The sequence below is a fragment of the Puma concolor genome, chromosome C1 (assembly GCF_028749965.1).
Source record: "Puma concolor isolate L17-30 chromosome C1, mPumCon1.1.hap2, whole genome shotgun sequence".
Lineage (NCBI taxonomy): Eukaryota > Metazoa > Chordata > Mammalia > Carnivora > Felidae > Puma > Puma concolor.
In genome coordinates this window covers 209,479,421-209,504,865 of record NC_141674.1, presented here as the reverse complement: position 1 = coordinate 209,504,865, position 25,445 = coordinate 209,479,421, and the positions used below count along the sequence as shown (strand labels likewise).

General features: G+C 41.5%; 2 protein-coding genes across 2 annotated transcripts in view; one reads left to right on the top strand and one right to left on the bottom strand.

Moving 5' to 3' along the window:
• Nucleotides 1–22,648, bottom strand: part of LOC147578705 (uncharacterized) — a 33,256-nt gene extending 10,608 nt beyond the window's left edge. The window contains exon 1 of the mRNA XM_086719761.1: nt 22,599–22,648. The gene's annotated coding sequence lies outside the window, so the exon portion shown is untranslated. The remainder of the gene's footprint in view (nt 1–22,598) is intronic.
• CCDC195 (coiled-coil domain containing 195) lies at nt 9,134–22,066 on the top strand. The gene is made up of 3 exons (XM_086715296.1): nt 9,134–9,398; nt 15,665–15,917; nt 21,943–22,066. Exons 1-3 carry the CDS (start codon nt 9,134–9,136, stop codon nt 22,064–22,066), a joined length of 642 nt encoding a protein of 213 aa, XP_086571422.1.
• Nucleotides 22,649–25,445: the final 2,797 nt, after the last annotated feature.

Sequence of the window (25,445 nt, the reverse complement as noted above, 5' to 3'; positions counted from 1 at the left end):
CAGACAAACTATTAATGGAAAGATTAGATCAAACCTCCAAAAGATCTGCATACTCCCAAGTGATCTAGATTTTACCAGCTTCTAAATTAATTGTGTGACCTTGGACTTGTTTGCATGTCCTGGTTTAGTGGCTAGCATGTAGGGAGGAATTAAGTAAGTGCCTTTTGATAAAATGTAAAAGTAAAATTTGTGTTCATATGCCATGATTTTAATCATAGTTGCCTTCATTTGAGGACCTACTATGAGAAAGACACTCTCTAAGATTCAATACATATGCATTCCATTAATCCCTCCAGAAACCTATGTATTTGACAAACATTTATTGGAAACTACTATGTGCCAGGCACTCTTGTAGGTTACAATGATACAACAAAGACGAAAAGAGACCCAAGTTCCTCCATTCATGATGCCTTGTATTCTGGTGGGAGAGGTACACAGGCATAAAGAAATAAACAAAATAGTATCATGTCGAGTGGATATGTCCTAGAAAGAAAAATGAAACAAGGTGGGGAGATAGGATGTGAGAGTGGCAGCTCTCTTAGACAGTGAAAGCCTCTCTGAGGAGCTGATCACTGAACAGAACAGTGAATGAAGTGACTCTGAGACACTGTGATCTGAAATTTCGGGCCTCTATGATACAGAAGTGGCTCAGATATTCCAGAATGTGTCCAGGATCTTTGTTTTATGGCTTCCACTACAGAAATCAATTTTCTCACAATTCTAGAGGCTGGAAGCCCATGATCAAGGGGCCTGCAGGTTCTGTTTCTGGTGAGAGCTCTTTTCCTGGCTTTCAGACAGCCTCAAATGCCCTTCCTATGTGTGCATGGAGACAGAAATGAGACAGAATGAGAGGGAGAGCCTGTGCTCTCTAGAGTTTCATCATGGAAGAATTAATCCTATCAGATCAGAGCCCATTCTTATGACTGTAATCAGTTAGTCCCTTCGAGGTTCCGTCTCCTAATACAGCCCCACTGAAGGGTTAGGGCTTCAACATACGGATTTAGAAAGAACACAAATCTTCAGCCCGTAGCAGTCCTACATCTAGAAAGCGACAGAGATGGAACTGTAACTCAGGGCCACTTAGCAGCAAAGGTCGCATCCTATCCATCATGGTGCAAGACAGCACTCCCTAAGACAAGATTGCTTTCAGGACAAAGTAGGGCAATGAATGGGAAAATGCTCTATAAATAGTCACTCACTACACAAATGTAACATGGTATTATTACCTCCAAGAATGTCGCTGTTTCTCATAACATAAACATCTTTTAAAGCACTGCAGTCTCATTTTAGTGAGACTTATCTGTGTGGTAACTGTAAAGAAATAACAGCTGAAGAATCAACCCAACAGTAGATGAATGAAGCATATGGAATACGAAGTGTCCAAGCATAGCAACCCTGATATAATTAATTACGTGGGTTTTTTTTTTTTACTTTCAGAATGCTGACAACCAGAAGTCATTACAATGTTGGCTTCTTCCTTCTCTATTTATTTTTTCTCCTCCATTTCAAACATGATTCTCTGTACTCCTGTCCAAGATGCTGGCTAGTGAGAAGCATAATGAAAATACTCGAAGGGGATCTAGATCAACAGAACAGTCTCCATCTTTCAGTAAAGAGAATGTTAATAAGCAAAAGGTTGTCATCATCAAGGCTATTGAAGCAATGACCTCCCGGGACTGGTAGCAGACACAGACTGAAAAGGTGACACTACCCTCTTTGGTGCTTCTATTTGCAGAAACTGGTCCTAGAGGAAAGCTTTGTAATATTCTGCAATATGAGCCAATAGAATGTGACCCTTTGGGAGAAAGAAGGAAAGTCTTTCCAAAGTAAGGAGGCCCTGGTGCAGACATTTTAGTATGTTTAACGCTGTTAAAATAAATGAGGTCAAAGCAGAAACATCATGCTATGCAAGACTCTAAGTGAAATTGGAATTTTTTTCAAAGTCCCATCTCATTAATAATTAATAGTGACCAAGGTTCAGCAAAGCCACGATACAGATTTCTCTTCATCTGTAAAATAGGATAGGCAATATAAAACCAGACACATTTCTGGCAAATTGGCTTCCCAAAGCAGATGTGTTTCTAAATGGGTCACTTTTTTTGTTATTTGCATAACAGTATTCCTCTCAGGAATAGAACTTATGAGTAATGGCCTCCTGGAAAGACACAGCATTCTGCCGACTCTGTGTGAATAATCTTAACAGAGTAGCCCATGACGGTGGATGTTCATACAATCATCATCATGTGACCAGAAAGAAGAATGTCAATGCTCACAGATTGCTTTCAGGATTTTTCTAGCCCAACACACCTGAGAGACCAAATGGGGCAGTCCCCATTGGTCAGGGTGGCACCTTGTGACAATAACTTTTAGAGAAGAGAGAGAGCTTGAAAATAAAAGCACACAGGCACATAGAGATGGCCAACGTGGAGAATCCCCGTCTAGAGAAATAAAGTTCTCTTGAAAAAAAAAAAAAAAAAACATTGAAAATATGGAGTCAGTCAGAGAATTTTCAAGAGTCAGTGGGAGATACTTCTTTCTTGTTAGATCTTCCCACAGGATTCTGTGGCAGTAAAAGAACTGAGGGGAGAGGAGGAAAGCTGGACAGGTCGGGAGAAAGAACCTGCCTGAGCGTAGGTCGGCCTGACGCACGCTGAGGACTGCTTCTGGGCGCAGTAATTCTGCATTCTTCAGAGATTCCTTCAGTGAGATTTTACGTGTTGTGCCTGTGAGGGTGCACACACACACACACACTGACATATCATGTTGCCTGATACAAGCAACATACTCAAGAACAGCCTTGTTAAAGGATCTTCCAGGGCAATGGATGTGCTCTACATCTGCCCGTCCAACACAGGAGCCACCAATCCCATGCAACTAGTGATCCCATCTCAAGATTCTTAATTATATCACCAAAGACCCTTTCTCCAAATAAGGTCCCAAGGTCCAGGCATTGAGATTTAGAAACTTACTCGGGGGAACCATCATTCAATCCTTTCCAGAAAACAGCCTGGCCCGCAGCCCATAGAAGGACCCACTCTGACCTCCCTCAGGAAAACCTTTTGTGGGGAGCACTGTTGCCTGGCGTCCCCAGCTGGGGTGCCACAACTCCAGATCTGCTGTGGCAAGCATGTTCGAGCCCCCCCCCTTCTCTGGGCAGCTTCCGGTCAATGCTGAGCCCATCGTTCAGATGCCCAAAGACCTTCAATTAAAAAAAAAAAACTGGTAAAAAGGGGCACCTGTGTGGCTCAGTTGGATTAACGTCCAACTCCAGTCATGATCTTGTGGTTCAGGAGTTCAAGCCCGGAATTGGGCACTGTGCTGACAGGGCAAAGCCTGCTTGGGATTCTCTCTTTCTCTCTCCCTCTCTCTCTCTGTCTTTCTCTCTCTCAAAATAAATAAATAAAGTTCAAAACAAACAAACAAAAAAACCGGTGAAAGAAAATGCACTAAAGCAAGAAGAAAGATAAACCCTGGGAAAAGACAGGGCAATTCCAGAAAGAGTCACAATATACCATTAAATTTAGTAATCTTATGACTGCAAGAAACAAAGCATTTAAAAAAAAAAAACTCTAAATAACAATCACAGGGGCGCCTGGGTGGCTCAGTCAGTTAAGCGACCCACTTCAGCTCAGGTCATGATCTCACGGTTTGTGGGTTCGAGCCCCATGTCAGGCTCTGTGCTGACGGCTCAGAGCCTGGAGCCTGCCTCGGATTCTGTGTCTCCTTCTCTCTGCCCCTTCCCCGCTTGTGCTCTCTCTCTCTCTTAAAAATAAACATTAAAATAAATAAATAAATAAATAAATAAATAAATAAATAACAATCACAAATAGGAAATATTTAAGGGAAAGTTAAAGAATGTTAGGTTTTGTGGGGATCAAGAGGAAGAAGAAATGTCAAATAACTTCTCACATTATTAAAAAATATATGCTTTTAAAAATTAACAGTGTATGTCAAAGGAATAGAAATACAGCCCAGACATAGTTTTCAAGCCCACAGAGGAACAATGAACACGTTTTGAGGCCCTTCTATCTGCTAGTCGCTGTTGAAGTGCCTCCTGTCACCCTGACAGCTGCCCCAGGAGACAGTGCTCCTCGTCACCATTCCCAACAGGTAGGCGGCCAAGGGCATGAGAAGTGACTGACCCAAGGTCATACTGCCAAAAAGTGGTGAAGCCAGAACTCAAACCCAGAAAGCCTGCTTTCAGAGGCTGTGTCCTTTTCTATCTGTGCTCTGGAAAGGCAATTTTATTAAGCCATCTGAGGACAGAGGTAAAGGAAGAAAAAGAAGCAAAGGGAAAAAGAATTGCAAATAGAGAATAAAGAAGTAAGTCAAAATGTATCAATAGTAATAATTAAGTGCTGGGGTGCCTGGGTGGCTCAGTCGGTTAAGCATCCGACTTCAGTTCAGGTCATGATTGTGCGGTTTGTGAGTTCGAGCCCCGTGTCGGGCTCTGTGCTGACAGCTCAGAGCCTGGAGCCTGCTTCGGATTCTGTGTCTCCCTCTCTCTCTGCCCCTCCCCTGCTGGCGCTCTGTCTCTCCCTCTCTCTCAAAAGTAAATTTAAAAAAAAAATTTTTTTTAACAATAATAATAATAATTAAGTGTAAATGGATCTTACAAATTGATTATTTGGAAAAATAATTTCCAAAGTCCATACAGTAGCCCAGAAAGCCCACTTGCTCCGTCTCCCCCTTTACCTTCCTGACTCTTTCTAGCACTTTCTCCCATTACCCATCCCGATCAAATCGTGCTAGTCTCCGTGATGCCCGTACACGTGAAAGGAATGCAGCTCCCTTAGTGCCCGTGTTCTTTCCACTCACTATGCCAGGCACGCTGCTTTCCCATAGATCTGCGCCCCCCCCTTCCTCAGGCCACCTTCAGAGTGACCCCTTCCCTAGCCGCTCTGCTTTAAAATTAATTTAAATTCAAACTCTCACTGCCCTCACCTGGCCTCCTTTATTTCTCTCCACAGCCGCATCCCTTCTAATGTCCTTTGCATTTTTGCCTATTTATTGTGTCTCTTTGCTGTCTTCCAGACTAGAATATAAATTCCGCTAAGGTAAGGGGTTCTGTCTGTCTTGTTTTTTAGAAAACGTCCACTGCTGTGCACAGGGCTTGGCACGTGATAAGGAGTAAATAAACATTTCTTGAATAAATGCGTGCGATGATAACAATAGAAATGACGAGATATTTAGAGCTACATGATAATGAAAGTATTCCATAGCATTAGGTCAAGATTCCTGTGGATGAAATTCGGAAACCCCATGGAAGCACTTAATAGGAGATCAGAATAAATGTCATAATAAAGACTTAATACAGGAAAGATGTCGATTCTCTCCGGTTGACCCTTAAGTTACAAGAGGGATTTTCAGAAAGCAAAAATATCAGGGCTCAGCAGAAAGGAACAACTTGCTTACGGTTGCACAGCCTATTAAGTGCCAAAGCTTGCATCAGACCAGACTCTCTTTGCCTCCTCTCCTCTGCCTTCCCATCCCCCCTCCCCACCTCACCTCCCAAGACCTCTCCCTGCAGTCTGACAGTAGATGGCAAAAAGAACAACCAGCAATGTTCCATTTTAAAATCTGATGTTATTCAACTCACACTTAGCGAAAACCGACCCATTTCAAAGCACTTCTTGTAAAGTCATTTTAGTCTTCACTGTTATCCACGGAGATGACTGTCCTTATGTTCCGTTTACAGGTAAAGATACAGGCTCAGAAAAAAAGGAATAGCTTGGCCTTACAGTGAAAGTTCACACAGCCAGATCCTTACAGGATACCTTGCCTGGAGGCTTAAACTGGGCGCTCAGTAGCTCGGTAAACGTTCATTAAAGCAAGTTGATCTTGGAAAGCGAGGTTACTTTCCTGGTCCTTCGTTTTGCATGGGAAAAAGGAAGGACTCTGCATCCTGGAAGACACACACAACAGAAACCAAGAGAATCAATTCATTCCCTCTAATGTTTTTTAGGGGGGCCGAGGGAGGGGGAGTCTTCATGGTCTCTTTAAAAGGTTGAATTACGTGCCTGTCTTTAAAAATGTGGAGATCTGGGGTGCCTGGGTGGCTCAGTGGCTTAAGCGTCTGACTTCGGCTCGGGTCATAATCTCATGGTCGTGAATTTGAGCCCCGCGTCAGACTCTGTGCTGACAGCTCAGAGCCTGGAGCCTGCTTCGGGTTGTGTCTCCCTCTCTCTCTCTCTCTCTCTGCCCTTCCCCAGCTCTCACTCTCTGTCTCTATCTCTCTCTCTTAAAAGTAAATAAACATTTAAAAATAAAAATAAAAATAAAAATAAAGAACAGGTGGAGATCTGGGGGGCCTGGGGGGCTCAGTGGGTTAAGTGTCTGACTTTGACTCGGGTCATGATCTCATGGTTTGTGGGCTCTCTGCAGTCGGTGTGGAGCCTGCTTCAGATCCTCTATTTCCCTCTCTCTCTGCCCCTCCCCGGCTCACTATTGCTCTCTCTCTCAAAAATAAATAAACACTAAAAAAAATTGTGGAGATCTTATATAAAATCTGGATTCCCAGCTCTTTTGGGAAAGTCTAAAGAACTAGACTTTAGCAACCTGTGGCTGGAGGTCAGTGGCTGCTGAACTCGGCATTTTCCTCATTCATTTATTCTACTGGCCTCTCTGTTTCAGACAGTTGATTTTTAATTTCTGCAATGCCCATACCTTCTGCATAAGATTTAATAATAAGTTAGTGACAGATCAGAAGTTAGGACCTTAGGACCCATGATTTTGCCTTATCCCTTATATCAGTGCAAATTCTTTGCACACGTGTCAGTCTTAAGGAGGCCTTGAAATTCTTACGCTCATGAGAAACTCATCACAGGTCAACAGTAGCCAATCAGACGGTGGCTGTTCCTCCCCCCTACCTGTCTCGGGGAAGGTTTCTTCATGCTCACAAAGCCAGCTAAGGCAAGATCATCTCCCATCCGGCTGCACAGGGAGGCAGCTGACCTCTTTCATGCGAGTTGACCCAGGGCATCCTCAAACATCCCTCTCACAGACTTATCAGCGTTGCATGGATGCTGTGCCCATCAAAAACTTCTCATCTCCTCCTTCCTTTCCACACGACTGCTCTGCCACTGCGTGGTACTCAGATGTCAAAACAACGGCGAGATGGCAAACTGTCAAATGCGCTCTCGAGTCTGGCCTCATTGCAACACCAGATGCTTCCGGTCACCTGGGAAATCACTCTGACGATAGCTACGTATCAAGTTCAAGGTCAAAGTGAATTCTCAGCAGGTCCTGCAAAAGTAGAATTTCTCAGCAGCTGTTTAAATAATTTATAACAGCAGGATGGATGCTTGCCTGAAAAGTGAGACATAAGATTTCACGTAAGTGACATCTTCCTATTACGTCTTAGAGGGGAAGGCAATCGGGTATCTCCACGCAGGACATGTGGTCGGGTGGTGATGCAGTTCAAACCCCTGAGTTCTAATCTGACCTTGCTCATCCCCTGTCACTGACTAAGACTGAAGCTTCTGACAGATAAGGAAGCCACATGTCAGCCCTACACAAGGCACGATTGCATGTCCCAAAAAAGGACATGCTGTGTCTTCATTTATTTGAGGAGGATAGAAGGAAGGTGCTCGTGCCAACTCTGTCTGGAAAGCAGGCAGCCTAGTGCAGCTCGTCTCGTTTCTTAAACTGTTTCCTTAGATGTGGGAAAACCCAAAGGTCTACTGCATTCCCACCCAGCAGACTCATGCTGAGGGCTGGAGGAGAGTGGTTTATTAGCTGATGAAGAAGACGAGCGTTAGCTACGTGGTTATCTAGGGGGAAACACTCTCAGCCACGGGGACAGCCGAGACCAGGGTCCTGAGGCAGGAATGTATCTGTAGTGTTTACGGAACTGAGGAGGCCAGTGTGAGTAGGGCGGGGTGGACTGTTGGAGCCAGCAGGAGTGGCAGATGACATCAGGACGGAGCCAGAGACCAGACAGTATGACACTTTGGTGCCCACCGTGGGAACTTGCCTTTTACTCCCACTGCGCTGGAGGGAGGCTCGTGTGGACTGACTTGATACCCATGTGGATTTAAGTATGTTCAGAACCACTGGAGTGGGCTAATCCACTTTTGCAAACATCAGTTTTGGGAAATCTGAAAACACAGTCGGTATTTCCAATGAAAATTTAGTGTCTGAATTACGATGGGCTGTTACGTGTAAAATGCACCCTGAATTTTAAAGACTTAGCAAGAGAAAAACCACATAAATGATCATTTGTATCCTATCGCAAAAGTGCATATATGTTTAAACATCAATTGAATTTCCAAATAGATGCTGTCTGGGATGTATGCTATTTAAGATTCATACTTTTCACTCCCAACAAAGAAACCCCTTCGGGAAATAGGTAATGAAAGCTGTTAACTGTCACATGTCCTTCTCATTCAAGATGAATGTTCAGCCTATACCTTCTTACGTTCCCAAAATTTCCCTGGGCAACATTTGCCCAAGCAAACACTCTACAACCAAGTAAGAGCAAAAATGCTTACAAGATAGAAACCATACCTAAAAGTGACTGTATGGTCCTTGAGGAATTTAAGTGTCATTATCTTTTATCATAATATCACTGCAATAACATGTCCCCTATGGTCACCGTGACTCTTAACCAACAGCTGTCAAAATTAATAACTTACCCCAAAGTATAGAATCACGAGATATTTTCTAGAAGAGACATTTTTATGTGCCAGTTTTAATGTATTAGTGACAGTGAGTCTATAAAACATTCTATTTCAGAAGCAGTAACAGAGAAAACTGAGCAGGAAGGTGAGTTCATGACAGAAACAAAAAAAAAACTCTATCCCTCCCCGGAAATTTTTCGAATGCTCTCTTCTCTTCCAACACAAAGCAATATTCCAGAACGGTGGATTGATAGGAAATGAAAGATACGGAGAAAAGCTCTGTTCTGAAAAACAAAACCCAGAATGAATAAGTCATGGAAATCCTTTACCTCCCTGACAGTCTAGCTCCCCAGGTGCTGAAAGCTGGCATAGAGAAGAGTGACATCTATTGTTCAGGAAGGTTTATGGGTGGGATCAGCCAGTCCCACTGAGTAGACTGTGCGTTTGGTTCACGAGCAAAAGGTGACCTGTCTTCCCAGAGGAGCAAAGCAGAGCGACCTGAGAAGAGGCGAATGGATGCGAATAGCCAGTTCCTAAGAATTATCCAGGAAATGCGGGCAGAGATCAGCAAGCTGAAGAAAGAGAATCAATTCCTCCGGATGACGCTGACTTCAAGCAGTCTGAGAATCTCAGGCGGCCCATGCAGAGAATCGGGAGATCAAAGGGAAGAGGAAGTCACAGACCCCGGCGACCTCGGGAAAACATCTGAAAAATCTCCAGCAACCCTCTACAGTGGTGTTTCCACCGATGCGGCACCAGCTGGGCGCGAACATCAAGGTACCGAATGACCATGCCTCTTCTGGGCTGTGCCCACCTTTGCAAAGGTCTCCTAAAGATCAGATTTATTGTGCCTTTTCTATTAACTGCATAAATTGGTATTTATCGTGGTGAGTTCCATTCTTTTCCTCCTGGTAGATTAGCTTTCAATCCCCAGGGGAAAAAAGGAAATCGCTAGCATCGTCAAGCAGCCTATTTTAGCAGCATCAAAACTGTTTCCAGCTATTCCTGGAAAGAAAAGAATGGCGGGTTTGTGAAAATCAACCACCTTAAAAACAATGTGCTTTTTTCCTTCTTGACCTCAAGCATTTAAATGCCACATGATAGAACACTGAATGGATGAGTGCCAAATGGCACGCTCACTTAATTAAGTTAACGATATTGCACCGGAGTTAAGTGTATGGATGTTACAGTCAGACAAATATGGCCGCCAATGGTTTCTCATTCATTATCCACTTGACTCAGAGATCCTTACTAGAAATCTTTCACCTCTGTTTTCTACCTTTGGGAGTGTGATAACGCCTACCTCATGCGGTTGTAGTACCTGTCTCACGGCAATAATAGACCGAGTGCTTAGCATAGCACCTGCAAACACACAACAAATGGCAGATATTGCTTCTTATCCGTGTTTTACAAAGAACTTTACTGCCCGTAGGAATGTATGTTGCACATAATTCAACCTACTCTACACGCTGAAGACTTCAAACTCAGGGTCAGTGTCTAATATATTCTAATACTCAAGCCTCTCACGTTTTATGGGGAAGAATTTTGACTGCAGACTACACACAAAGTCAGAAATCAGCAGAGCGAAAAATCCGTTCTACATTTAAATTGTCAGTGTTTGTCTCCATCCAACATATTCAAATAAAACTGAGGTACATGATTAAATACTCAAATTTCTTAATATCGTCTGGCAAAGGCTTCGGGCAATGCCATTTGAGGTTCTGAATAGCTTGGCAAGAAAACATGTCGTTTCCACCAGCTGGTTTTCTCTGTTAGAGAAGTCTCTCTCGAGCACGGGACCCTACATTTCAAAACTGGGAACAGATTCCAATAAGGATTTTTACCCTTTTTGTCAAGTGCGAGTCTGGATCTGAGTAGTTCTTTCTGCTGCCTATTTAACAGAGCTGAAAGAATAACTGATAAGGAGGTTAGACTTTCGCCTCGTCTAAAAAAAGAAAAAAAGAAAGAAGGATACATCCTTACCCCCCCCCCAAGTTCCTCCACCTCTGCAATCTTGAACATTTTGTACTAAATGGCCCTGTCTTGGTAAGGGTCTTCCTTGGATACTATAGGATGTTTAGCAGCGTTCCTGGCTTCTAAATACTAGATGTCACTAGTATCTGCCTCTCACATTCATCATGACTGTCAAAAATGTCTTCAGACATTCCAAATGTTACTTGAAGGACAAAATTTCCTCCAGTTGAAAACCACTGCCTTATTCCAAAGGTAGACGACACTCCTTCGAATCTATTTTCCATGATGCTTATCCTAATGAAAAAGTAAGTTGAGTCTTAGTATCTCTATTCTGCAAGTTTTACACCATTCAAAGAACAAAGAGCATTACCCTATAGCCTCTCAGGGCCTGAATGACATCAAGCTTAGGGGAGACTAGATTATTATTAAGAGCTGAACACACAGGGGCACTTGGGTGGCTCAGTCAATAAGCATCCAATTCTTGATTTCGGCTCAGGTCATGATCTCAAGGTTCAGGAGTTTGAGCTTCATGTTGGGTTCTGTGGTGACAGCACAGAGCCTGCTTAGGACTCGCTCTCTCTCTCTCTCTCTCTCTCTTTCTGCCCCTCCCTAAGCTCTCTCATTCTCTCTCTCTCTCAAAATAAATAAATAAACATTAAAAAAAAAACAAAAGAACCAAACACACAGTTGATAGCATACTTCTTCTGCATATGGATGGTAACTCCCATCAAGAATGTTAGCATTAAGGGGTGCCTGGGTGGCTCAGTCAGTTAAGCGTCCAACTTCAGCTCAGGTCATGATCTCTCAGTTTGTGGGTTCAAGCCCCACATCAGGCTCTGTGCTGACAGCTGGAAGCCTGGAGCCTGCTTTGGATTCTGTGTCTCCCTCTCTCTCTGCCCCTCCCCTGCTCACACTCTGTCTCTCTCTCAAAAAATAAACATTAACAATTTTTAAAAAAAATTTTAGGGGCGCCTGGGTGGCGCAGTCGGTTAAGCGTCCGACTTCAGCCAGGTCACGATCTCGCGGTCCGTGAGTTCGAGCCCCGCGTCAGGCTCTGGGCTGATGGCTCAGAGCCTGGAGCTTGTTTCCGATTCTGTGTCTCCCTCTCTCTCTGCCCCTCCCCCATTCATGCTCTGTCTCTCTCTGTCCCAAAAATAAATAAACGTTGAAAAAAAAAATTAAAAAAAAAAAATTTTAGCATTAAGTTTGAGAAGAACTGGTGAAAACAGTTGATGGAACTTGGGGAACTCTTGTCAGTTGCATCAATAAAACACAGAAAGAAATATGATTTCAACTGTTCTTAGAAGCCCAGTTGAAGGACTTCACATGCATTTATCTGTGTCTTCTATGTAATGCACTATTATGGAAGTAAGTGACATTAAGTAGGAAGAACATTGGCCTGACCATGAGGACACCGAGTTGTAGTCCCAGTTTTGTAAAGGTTGATCAGCGCTGAGTAGAACACATAAAATTCCTGGCCTTAGCATCCTCGTGTAAAAATGAATGGATTAGACTCGACGCCTTTCAAGGCCTATTCTAACTATAAAATTTTGTGATCCTATAAATGTAACATGCTTTTATGATCACTTGCCTCCTCTGTAAAATGGAAACAGTGATAAAATCTATCTCATATGGCTATTGAGAGCATGAAATGAAATAGCACAAGACTCATCATGAGCTACTTGGTAATAGTGAATACTGTATATTCAATAGTAACTATTGAATATAAGAATATTCCATGATATTCTTAATATGCATATTAAGAATATTCCATGATATTCTTAATATCATTGAATATGCCAGAAGAATATTATTTGACTTCGACAGAAGTTTTTTATTAGCAGTTTTAATAAGGCATTGCCAATATCCATTGAAATTCATACTTGAAACTGAATCATAGACATTTGCTATTAGAGAGCAACTTTCAAGATAATCCCCTTATTTTACAGGTGAGAATATAAGACCCAGAGGTTAACCTGCTCAATCCTCCTTAGAAAACAGGATAATATGAACCTATTCTTTGAGGAGTGCCTAGGCGGCTCAGTCAGTTAAGCATCCGACTCTTGGTTTTGGCTCAGGTCATGATCTCATGGTTTGTGAGTTTCAGCCCCACGTCAGGCTCTGCACTGTCGGTGCTTGGGATTCTCTCTCTCTCCCTCTCCCTCTCTCTGCCCCTCCCACCCCTCTCTCTCTCAAAATAAATAAACTTAAAAAAAATTAACTATTATTTGAGAAGGAACAATATGAAATCAGAAATGTGAGTCTCACTTTAAGAAAGGGAACTAATGATTAAAAAGGACTTGGAAGAGAATCACTTGGAATGAAAACTTCTTCTGTTGGTTCTGGGAAATGCGTAGTGAGACAAAATGAGATTTTATGAGTGGAGAAGTCTGCTTCCCTCAGGACACAGAGCTACACTACAGCCCAGGGACACAGCTGCTTGGGTGTATAAATATATATATATATATACATATACACACACATATACATATTATATTTGTATATCGTATAATATATATACATATACACATATCCATACATATTTATGTTTATATTATAAACATATACATATATTCATATATATTTATTTATATATAAAAGTATATATATTCTATAAAATTATATATATCCAATATGTATATATTTATTTACATATATAAAATTATATATATATATATAATTATATGCTATAATGAGAATGCAGAGCACCTGCTTAGAATGAATCTTTGTTGGATAAATTCTCAAGGAAGCATCTGTACTAGTGGATAAGCATTCAGTGGATACGAAATCCAACCAACACTTTCAGCGCTTCCCTGGCCCTCCTGCCCTGTGCCATGGCACCTTGGGACTATCAGGGAAGAAGCAATTTGCTGCAAGGAAGATAAAGGGAACAGCTCTTTACGGAGATCCCCCCGCATTGCTGGACCTCCGACTGTCTGCAATGCGTTCCTATCCTTTGCTGGCAAATACCCTGCATTTGGCAGCGATCCCTGAAGTTGTGCTAAGGACCCCATGATGCTGTGTTGAATGGCCTTTCCCTTTTACCGATGAGAAACCAAAGGACACAGACTATTTGTGACCCAGAGAGATGAACAAAGAACCGACTTGCTAATCGGTCAAGCTACAGAGTACGTCTCAAATAAGAATAAACTTCCCTTTGCCCTTCTTCGCATAATTTCCTCTGTGGTGACTTCTTACCATTCAGTGCAAAGAGACTGCTTTGTAACTGTTTCAAACAGAAACTTTTATGATTGTTAGTAGTCATAAACTTACTTTTAGACAATTATAGAAGTTATCGATCTCGGCCAAAGAAGTGTTTGGAGATAGTTTAGAAATAGTATTTGCATGCAGTTAATCATTTCAGGTAGATTTGAACTTAGACCACCTCTCCCTACCCAAACTCTTGCCTAAAAGTTTCAAACTATAAAAAGCCAGGGACGCCTCCACTTGTTGAATGACCATAATAATTTGCTGTCTGCAGTCTGCATATGTGGGCAATAAATTTAAGTAAGAAATAACTGTGCTTCTAGCACTCTTAAAACCCAAACACGATACAGGCCTTCCTTTTCTTCTTTTTTTAAAGCTTATGTATTTATTTTGAGATGGGGAGGGAGAGGCAGAGAGAGAGAGAGAGAGAGAGAGGGAGAATCCCAAGCAGGTTCCAGACTGTCAGCACAGTGACCATCGTGGCACTCAAACTCATGAACCCTGAGATCATGACCTGAGCCAAAATCAAGAGTCAGACACTTAACCAACAGAACCACCCAGGAGCCCCAATGCGGGCCTTTCTTAAACATCCATGCTAGTTAATGCCAGAGCTGTGACAAGAAAGAATAAAGATTTGACAGACGTTCCTTAAGTGCTCCAGAAAATGAACACCACTCCATGAGGTCCCGGTTCTTAGCCCCCAGGTAATAACTGGAGGTCTGGTCAACATTAGTACAGAGTAACTGCAATTCAGACACATTAACCTCTCTTAAATAAAGCTCTTTTAATCAAAGTGCCCGAGTTACAAGAAAGCGAGAAGACTTAATTCAGATCAAGAGAAAAGTTTATTGGAAGACACTCACGGACAGAAATGGAACTGAGGGGCACCTGGGTGGCTAAGTCAGCCAAGCATCCAAATTTGGCTCAGGTCAAGATCTTACGGGTCATGAGTTTGAGCCTCACATCAGGCTCTCTGCTGTCAATACAGAGCCCACTTTGGATCCTCTGTTCCCCTCTCTCTCTGCCCCTCACCCATTAGCACTCTCTCTTAAAAATAAATAAAAATTAAAAAAAAAAAAAAAAAAGAAATGGAACTGAAAGTCCTCATAAACTAAGGCCATAAATTTCTCTGTCTCTCTCAGAACTCCAGTTTCCCATGCAATGCATCTTTACTTCTTTCCAATACCTGCTGGCCTTCCATCTCTCAATCAGCAGGCTTCCTCATAATGACTACCCCAACTAAAGTCAAAACACATAATTACGGGCCAGTTAACAACAGCCAGTTCAGTTATGTGTGGACATTCAGGGGATAAGAGTCTATGAAGAACAGGTCCTTCTACAATCTAGGAGAGAGGAAGCTGTCCAGAGTTGGCGTCTCCGGAATATCCATGTTCTTCCCATTTTAAAGTCTTGATTTATTATTTCTACTTGGCCAGATCTCTGTTCTTACGCTGCATCCTTTCCAACCACCCTCTTTACACAACTTCCAGACCTCCTCCCTCATCTGTCTCTCTCCCCTTGCCTTTATCAGCCTAACCTGACTTCCCAGGATCTATCACTACCTGAATTTTATCATCTATGGTTTGTTCATCATCTGTCTGCATACAAGAAGGTAAGCTCCACGCAGGCAAGAATTTTGTGTTGGCCACTACCATATCCCCATCTCTATCTCTGAAAAAAGTGCCTGGCATGTGACTGGCACTCAATTATTTATAAGTCAGTGAATAGATGTCATTTCTCTGAAGGAAAAAAAAAGTAATCAAAAGCAATAGTTTTGTTGAGTTAGCTTTAACGAAGTACTATTAATATAATTTGCCATTTGTGGACATCATCAAAGGTAAAATTTTGGGTCTCCCATACAGGCAACGTCATGATTGTGAGACGCTATTCCATTTCTTCACCAGTTCATTCATTTGCTGCACGTGACCTCTGGAAAGCTGGGGAAAGACACCCAAAGAGTGGAATTCTAGACGCTCGGGGAAGAGTTAAGCCCCTGGCGTGTTCTTCAATAAAGAAGGAGGACAAGGAAGAAGAGATGTTGGCAGCTGATTCTTTGACCAACAGTAGTTCCAACGGAAGAGCTTTTCCTGAGCATGGTTTTGGTAATGTAACCAGGTAATAATGTACAGTCTGCCTTGAGCTAAGTTATAGGCACAGGCTGCGATGGGTACCAAGATGTTCTCCTGGATAAGCAAGGTCTTATCTGGTGGAGGAAACAAAACCAAACAGGCTCTCCGGTCAAAATGATTTCCATCGCATGCATGTCCATTTAGGGAATCAAAAGAAAGAAAAATTTTTGAGACCAAATGGCGCTATAATAGGTACCTCTGTTAGCAGAACACTTAGCCAGTCTTTACTTACTTATCGGGCATTAATGACGGTACTCTGAGCTGGGCACTGGTGATAGGAGATTCACAGGCAAAAGTGAGACGTTATGTTCGACACTCTCATTCGGCGACAAAGACACACAAGTAAACCGATCACTGTGATAAAGTGCCTCTCAAGGAAAAGACACACTCACTTTGGGAACTGGACACAGAACTCCTCTCTGAGAGAGAACGGTTCTTAGAGAGGAAGTGACTCAGTGGATTGCGGGACATATGAAAATGGCAGTGCTCGGGGGGCCCGGGTGGCTCAGCCGGTTAAGCGTCCGACCTCGGCTCAGGTCATGATCTCACGGTTCGTGGGTTCGAGCCCCGCGTCGGGCTCTGGGCTGACAGCTCACAGCCTGGAGCCTGTTTCAGATTCTGTGTCTCCCTGTCTCTCTCTGCCCTTCCCCCACTCACGCTCTGTCTCCCTCTGTCTCAAAAATAAATAAACATTAAAAAAAATAAATTTAAAAAAATGGCAGAACCCAAAAGGGCCAAGAGGCAAAGAGAAAAGTAACTTGTTTTGCAAAATATATGAGCTGGTGTTTCGAGAGTTAGGCACAGCCTGAGAAAAAGAGAGATTTGAGAAAACATTTGAGAGACAGGTGGGGAGTCTTTAAGAGGAAGGTCAGACAGTGGCCCCAGCAGTGGGTGGAGCCAAGGGCCCTTTCAGAACAAAATTGTCTGTCAAGTCTAACTTCCGCCTCTACAAGGCTAGAGCATGACCTCCCCTCCCCACACTCCGCATCCTTGCTTTCCAATTCTCACTTATCATGGGGAAGAGAAAATGGAACAAATGTGGTTGTGGAGAGAATAAGGGAGTCATGGAATTCAACAGCGGCAGGAAAACGAAGGGAGGGACAACCAGGGACAGGCCAGCAGGGATTGTCATGAACATTGGAAAGAGCGCCGGACCTCCCACAGGATGTGGGACACGGAAGCAGAGCCAGTTTTATTTGAATTTTACCAGACAGGATGAAAATTGTATTCCACTCATAGAAAGTTCTATTATAGAAACAGTGAGCGTAGCCTGAGTCGTGGAGGACAGCTGCATGGGGCCAGGCAAAGAAAAGTGGAAAGATCACCCCAGGTAGAGCGGAAAAGACAAGAAGACAGAAGAAAGCACGACCGTGAGGAAAACAAAAGTAGCGAAGTGAGCGAGGGTGAAGAAGGGAGCCAGACCCAGCATACGGAGCCTTCTGCGCCATGCTTGTGAGTCCGTGCTTTGTCCTATAATCATGGGAAAGCTAGTAAAGACAACGTCCTTCTGAAAAGTTGTAAAACAAAAATATTCAGAAGTGAGTGTTACAAATACCCCTGTTTTCATCTGCAAGAATTGTGTCATACTTTCTACAGATATTTTATATATAACAAAAAGAAAAAAGGAAAAAAAATATTACTAATAAAGGCAAAAATCCAAGGGCGTCCGGGTGGCTCAGTTAGTTAGTTAAGTGTCCGACTTCAGCTCGGGTCATGATCTCATGGTCCATGGTGTTTGGGCCCTGCGTTGGGCTCTGTGCTGGCAACTCAGAGCTTGGAGCCTGCTTCAGATTCTGTGTCTCCCTCTCTCTCTCTCTCTCTCTCTCTCAGTCTCTCCCAAAAATGAGTAAACATTAAAAAAAAAAAATTTAAGACAAGGTTCCTATATCTCTCTTCCCCAGTCCCCGGTCCTGCCAATGGGCAAGTGTTATCATGAGTTTCATTTCTATCCTTTTGGTCTATTTTTTTTTCATACATTCATTACATTCTTTCATGCATTTGTTCATTCAACAAATAATCCTGGAGGTGTACTACCTGCGGGGCAGGATTCTAGGCCATGAGGATATAGAAAAAAAAAAAAAAATTGTCAGAAATCTCTGTCCAAGGGGAGAAGTTTCCTTTGTAACATGATAATCAATAAGCATGAAAATACATACAGTGTGTAATTTATGTTACATATTAAGTATGAGAGAGACTAGGAAACCAATTAAAAGGGGAAAGGAACAGCTAACAGCGCAAGCATTGTTGAAATTTTTATCATGGCCAGAGAATGCCTTACCATTTGAGTAAAAGGGAAAGAGTTCTGACAATATCTGGGTGGGAAAAACTTTCTAAGAACGGAAGACAGCAAATACAGTGGATGTTGGCAGGCGTTTGACACGTGTCTGAGGAAGGGAAAGGAGGCTGTGATTGGAACAGAGTGAGCGAGAAAGTGGGGGAAGATGAAGGCAAAACTCTAGGGGTGGCCTTGCACTCCCTTCCAATGATTCTGCATTTATTCTGAGTGAACTGGGCACCTAACACGCTCTTTTCATTAAAAATAAAAATAAAAGATTGTGTAGGGAGTCCTGCTTTAAAAAGACTGTGGGAAAACAGTATAGAAAATTAAAAGACCAGGTTTAAGCTAAAAAAAATAATCTAGGCGAGAAGTGATCATTTCTTGGCCAAGGGTAGTAACAGCACATATGGTTTCTGGATATATTTTGAAGGTGAAGCCTGTAAGATTTATTGGCAGAGCAGATGTGGGATATGGAAACAAGAAGTGTACATAGTTTGGGGCGCCTGGATGCCTCAGTCGGTTAAGTGTCTGACTTTGGCTCAGGTCATGATCTCACGGTTCGTGGGTTCAAGCTCCACATCGGGCTCTGTGCTGACAGCTCAGAGCCTGGAGCCTGCTTCGGATTCTGTGTCTCCCTCTGTCTCTGCCCTACCCCACTCATGCTCTGTCTGTCTCTTTCTCTCTCTCTCTCTCTCAAAAATAAACATTTGGGGAAAAAAAGAAGTGACATAGTTGTGGATAGTTATATAAAAGCACTAAACGTTCACTGTAAAAATGAACGTGTCCTTTGTTTTAAAAACTTATTTATGTACAATATACATAGATACATAGATACGTGTGTACATATTTATGTTTGTATATAATATATATACAGTTATATAAAGGCACTAGATGTTCATTATAAAAAGAAAATCGCAAATTATAAAACATAAATGCAATATTCAAAGTAAAAAAGTATAAAAAGGAAAATCTTCTAGAACTTCACTGTCCGAAAAACCACCATTTAGATTTTGATGGACATCTATCTTTCCAGGCTGTGTCTACATACTTTGAAACTGTGCCATGCACATATCACAATGTTTTATTTTTTGTCCTTAAACCATTACATTCTCATAGACCTATAATGCTGAGAAATGCAGTATTATTAACCTCGTTTCAATTCATATTATTTCTGTGATCATTTAGGAGCGTGGCCAACGTTGATAACGTATTACTTCTCTGAAGCAAAATGTTTTCCCAATTCCAAGTTGCGGAGGAACAGGCTATTTAGAATACAATCCATTGGTAATTTAGAATCTACTTTAATGGGGAAGACTGAGCCAACTGCCGGTTTGTGTTAAAACAAGAAAGTCAGTAATGGCTTAAAATCAACAGCTGGGTTGGCATAAAATCCAGTCAATATGGAAAACTGTTGAGAAGAACAAAGCATGCTATTTTTTTGTTAGAGTTCTTTATTTTGTCTTTAACTTCTTCGGTGATTAGTAAAGTAACGTGTCATTACGTTAGCCCTCTAATTTTTTTTTGTAAATTCATTTACTTTCTAATAGCTCTCAAAGAATTTTACAAAGATTTATCAGGAACCAATTTGTTTGAACCAGCCTTTGAAGCAATCAGACATCGTACCTAATTTGCTTCTGAGCTTTTTCATTATTCTACCAAGGAAGCGTTTTACAGAACAATGCCAATGTCAATATTTCTAACAACTAATGCTCTCCAAACACCAGAGATAGAATGTTAATTTTTCCTTAATTTTCATAGAAATTAGAAACCTAGAAACCTAATCTTCTCCTGCATTTAAGAAAAAAATCTCAGGCAGGCAGCTGGGTGGCTCAGTAGATTGAGCCTCCGACTCCTGGTTTCAGCTCAAGTCACGATCTCACTGTCAGATTAAGCCCCATGTGGGGCTCTGCACTCTGGGATTCTCTCTCTCTCTCCCTCTCTGTATCTCTCTCTCTCTCTCTCTCTCTCAAAAATAAATAAAATATTAAAAATAAATTAAAAAATAAATAAAAATAAATAAAAAGATTAGGGGAATGGGTCCATATAAAGCATAGCATAAAACACAGAAATGCTAAATCACTATGTTGTACACCTGAAGCTGACCTAACACTGTACGTCCACTACACTCAAAATAAAATCTTTTCATAAAAATGAATCAATTATCAATTTAATTAGAAATGCTATATTATTCATTTTATTGATAGGAGAAACTAGACACATTAAAATCAAAATATACAGTTGACCCTCAAACCGTGCTGGTCTACTTACATGCGGATTTTTTTTAAGTACAGTACATGAATCTACTTTCTCTTCCTTATGATTTTCTTTTCTTTTTAGTATTTCTTTATTTACTTTGAGAGAGAGAAAGAGCAAGCAGGGGAGGGGCAGAGAGGAAGGGAGAGAGCAAGAATCCCAAGCAGGCCCTGCACCATCAGCACATGGAATCTGACACGGGGCTCGAACCCACAAACCCTGAGATCGTGACCCGAGCTGAAATCAAGAGCCAGTCACCCAACCGACGGAGCTACCCAGGCGCCCCTTCCTTATGATTTTCTTAATAACATTTTCTTTTCTCTAGTTTACTTTATTGTAACAGTACAGTATAGTGCACACAGCATACAAAATATGTGTTAATCGAAGCGACTATTTCTGTTATTGGTAAGGCTCCCAGTCAACAGGAGGCTAGTAGTAGTTAAGTTTTGGGCAAAGTTATATGCAGATGTCCCACTGCCCTGGTGTTGCGTGCCTAACCCCTGCATTGTTTTGAGTGTCAGCTGGACCCTTTCCTCTTCTTACAGCAAAATGGTTAAGAAGTCAGCCTCTGGAATCCGATGGCTAAAATCTCGACTCCATCATTGGCCCTGGAAGAGTTATTAGTCTGTTTTGTACCATAGTTTATTTTTTTCTTAAAAAAGGAATCATAACAGCAGTTACCATGTAGTTTTGTAAAGAATAAATGAAACAGTCAAGTGAGTGCTTACAAATGGCAGAGCAGTTATTATTTTATTGATCCCAAAGTATGGAACCAGTGGCCTTTCTCCCAAGGGAGGGAGCAGATGTGTTCCCCTGGACGCAAGTCACTAAATGCCACTCAGTGAAATGATGGCCTTATCTAATACAAAGAGAGAGAGACAGAGACCGACAGAGGACAAACTTGGAGAAAAGGCAATCATTTTAAACACCATTCTTTCAACTTTTTCCTGAGAGCAGTATATCCTAGTGTACGCCAAGAGTCTCTATAACACTATTGGAGGGAAAAGCAGCGGGCAAAACGGAACAAACTAATCCCTCCGATGACACAAATCATCCCTCCTCTCTCCCTTTTACTGTTCAAGCGGGGTGGATGTAACGTTAATTCACAGTCAATGACTTCAGGTTTATCTGGATTATAAAACAATCACCTCAAATTTCTGCTTCATTTCAACTGAAGAGCTTCAATGTGAGAGACCCTTCACCTAAGACAATATGATACTCTTTAAAGATCAAGGGAAAACCTCCCTTCGATAGTTTTAAATCTTAGTTTTATCAGCACCTTTCATTGGGCTTAATCAAAAGGCCAATATTCATGGATTTTTTGCATTATTGTGGAACTAAGCAAAATGTATTATTATATGTTTTAAATGAGATTTTAATGCTTCAGGCAGTATTTGGTGGTTTGGAAAAAAAATAGTAAATGTTTTATATAAAGGCTCAGTAAAAAGGGTTATGTATATTCTCCTTCTGCTTCCTTTAGGGACAAGATGAAGACAGTCAGTTTCCTGTTACCTGTGGATGTGTCTTCATATTCCAAAAATTCAAGTTCTTTGAAATGCTCACAAAACCAGACCACCAACCAACTAAGTACCATCGCAGAATAGGATTGTGAGGTGGTGAAATTTAAGAAACAGCTGCTTCCCAAGAGACGGGAACACTGAGGCCTCGTTGGGTCAGTATTCTCCCCTACAAAGAGCTCTGGCAAGATGCCCGGTAACACACACAAAATGCTTGGCATCAGGTCAATGGCCTTGTCAATGGACTTGGCCAAGAAATGGAAGCGATTACCTGATGTCGTTGTTGAATACTAATGTTGATGGCTGTACAGTGACTATTATAGTCTTTCTATGCAGCATGTGAGCAATTAAATGTAATTAAATTAAATTGCATGGGGTGTTCAGTATCTGCCTTATGCCATCAGAAAATGCTGTTTACATTGTAAGTGTCACTTTCCAGCTGAAACTATAACAAATCCAGGAAAAAAGGTTCTATGTTTGATTAATAGTATAGAAGCAATAGTGATTATCCTTACAGTTAATTGTGTGTTGATATTTTAGTGATACTAGCTCATTTGGTCTTTAAATATCCTGTGTCACAGGCATGAAAACACAAACACAGCAGACTCTCATAGCATACCTGGTGGGTTTGGAGCATGGGTCCAAGGCTGGCTAATGACAAAGTCACTAAAGCCGGTTGGAAAGAGAGAAAAAAGGTTCAGCTGATCATGACTTAGGGGCTGGAAATCCCAGAACTCCCTCAATTCCTGAACTTCTTTTCAGGGGAACATCTCCCCCTCCTGGTTTACAACAGTCACCTTCTAACACCAATACCCTTTTTAAGCTACTATCTTATATTAAAATATTCAGAGCATTAAAATGCAGATGCCTTGGTCCCACCCCAGTACCAATACTCTTTTTAAAGAAATATCTTGTATTAAAATACGCAGAATGTTAAAATGCAGATTCCTTGGTCCCACCTGCGACCAACTGAATTTGTGGGAGAGGGAAGGGGACAGACAGGGAGAAAACCAGAAATTCCCATTTTAAACAAGCTGTGTCAGCTGATTTCGGCGAGGCTGCTATGCTTACAATTTACTATGGTACATACTAAGAAGCAGAGCCCAGGGCTTCCAAATCTGGTGCCAAGTTGAAGTGAAAGCAAAGAAGCAAGGAGAAGGTAAGAACAGTCCAATCCATTTTAATGGTCACAGACAGGCTCCTAGAAGGGAGATGAATAAGACAACGAATACCCTAAGGTAAAAGCCACGTAATAGATCAAATGCTTCTTTTATTTACGACAAATACTTATGATATTCATTGAGGATTAACAATTGAAGATCAACAATATTCTCAACATTATACGATAGGGCAAAGTTACAACCAGAGGGGAAAGATACAAATAAGATGTAAAAACACATCTCCTCTGGGAATAAAGACACACACTTAGTAGATAATTAAGACAGTAACCTAGGAGATTCCTGGCACTTTAAGTTTACGCACAGTTATAGTTTCTGCCTATGTACAAAATAAAGACTTTTGTGTTAACATTAGTTAAAAGGGACATTTCCCAAACAGTAAAAAAATAATAATAATAATTAAAAATCAAAAAATTTTTTAAAGGCAATAAATCACAACAACCCAAATTACAAATGTCATAACGGGCAATGTTATGATAACAAATTGTCCCCAATGTCAAGCTCAATGACTAGTATGTGATTGGCATTTCATACATGTTCTGTGAACTGAACTGAATTAACAATTACATGACTCTAACACTGCCCAGTAAAAAACATGGCACCATCAAATGTTACACTTTGATACTAAATTATTTATATGGTGATTTCTCTGACTCACTATACTGTTTGATAGCAAATCTTCTGAGAATATTTTTAAATATAATGAACTACAAAGCACATCAAATGTGCCTTAATCATGCTGTGATTGGCCAATTATATTGGTCTTCTTCTAGGCCCCAAACTTCTGTAAGGCAGGAACTCAAATGCCTACTAGGGACTATTAGGAACAGAAATGACCAGGGGCTGGGGAGAACAGAGTCACACGTGCCTCATCCAAAGGGAGTTGCGGTTCACATTTGGGTTCAAGATGGCGACGCAGGAAGACTCTGAACTCCCCTCCTCCGTGGGACGCACCACATTATACTAATTAACAGAACAATTCCTTGTGAGGAACTGAGCACTGAGGATGCAGCTACTGAACAGCCAAAGACAGAGAGAACAGTAAGAGAACAGAGAGAGATAAAGACACCGTAACAAAGGAAACCCCCAACCCAACACTGTGAAGAGCCGTGGAGAGGGATAGTACCGAGGGCCTGGGAGCAGATCCCTCTGTCCTCGGGTACAGGAAAGCACAACAAAACAAAATGTGGTTTAAAAGAACAGCTAGCAAGCAAAGGAAACAACACTAGAACTCTGCCTAGCAGTGGAGGGGCTGCGGGAAAGCTCTCCAGGTCAGAGGGACTGAAGAACAACACGGTTTACATCCCTGCCCCCCCTTAAAATCCTAGACTGAAGCAGGGTCTGCACATGTTAACAGGCGGGTCTCAGTGAGCTCATGACCTCCGAGAGCCCGGGGCCCTCAAACCCACAAAGGCGCAATGTGGTGTCGGAGTACAGAAAACTAGCTATGGTTTGGTGGTGATATTTTATTTATACTGTTTTATCCTGTGTTATTGACTTTTTAAAATTTCTGTTGTTTGGTTTTGATTTCTTTTTCTTTTCGTTTTGTTCTTTTCTTTCTGGTTCTCTTTTTTCTTTTCTCCTTTGTTTCTTCTCCTTTTTCCTGTCCTTTTTTTCTCTTTGCTTTGATTATTTTCCTTTCTTTTTTCACTTCTTTTTTCTTTTGTCATTTTTTTCAACACTCTCTCTGTAAAATGCCATCATTCAAAAGAGTAGCTAGTATATACAGCCACAGGTCCAGCCATCCAGCAAAAGCCACCAAGAACACACAAGCGTGCATGGGGTCAACATACGCAAGACCTCTCCTTCAACTTCAGGGTGAAGTAGCCATTTCACCCAACCCATAGCAACAAACACAGAAAGTCAAGCAAAATGGGGAGGCAGAGGAATGTGTTCCAAAAGAAAGAACGAAAAAAATACCTCAGTAAAAGAAATTAAATAAAACAGAGATAAGTAATATGGCTGATAAAGAATTTAATGTAATGATCACCATGATACTCACTAGGCTGGAGAAAAGAATGGAATAACTCAGTGAGATCCTCAACAAAGAGAAGAAACTATTAAAAAGAACCAATCAGAGCCGAATAATACAATACCTGAAATTTAAAAACACACTAGAGGGAATCAGCAGTAGATTACAGAATGCAGAGGAACATATCAGCAGTCTGGAAGACAGGGCAATGGAAAGCACACAAGCTTAACAGCAAATGGAGAAAAGAATTTTTTTTAATGAGGATAGATTAAGAGATATCTTTTTTTAATCTTTTTTATTTTAATGATTATTTATT

What these genes read in the sequence shown, in the direction of transcription:
- CCDC195 (XM_086715296.1), top strand. Translation starts at nt 9,134, where the DNA reads ATGGATGCGAATAGCCAGTTCCTAAGAATTATCCAGGAAATGCGGGCA. An exon ending in AGCTGGGCGCGAACATCAAG is followed by an intron (nt 9,399 to 15,664) that starts GTACCGAATGAC and finishes TCTCCCATACAG; the next exon opens with GCAACGTCATGATTGTGAGA. An exon ending in GGTTTTGGTAATGTAACCAG is followed by an intron (nt 15,918 to 21,942) that starts GTAATAATGTAC and finishes TGCTTCCTTTAG; the next exon opens with GGACAAGATGAAGACAGTCA.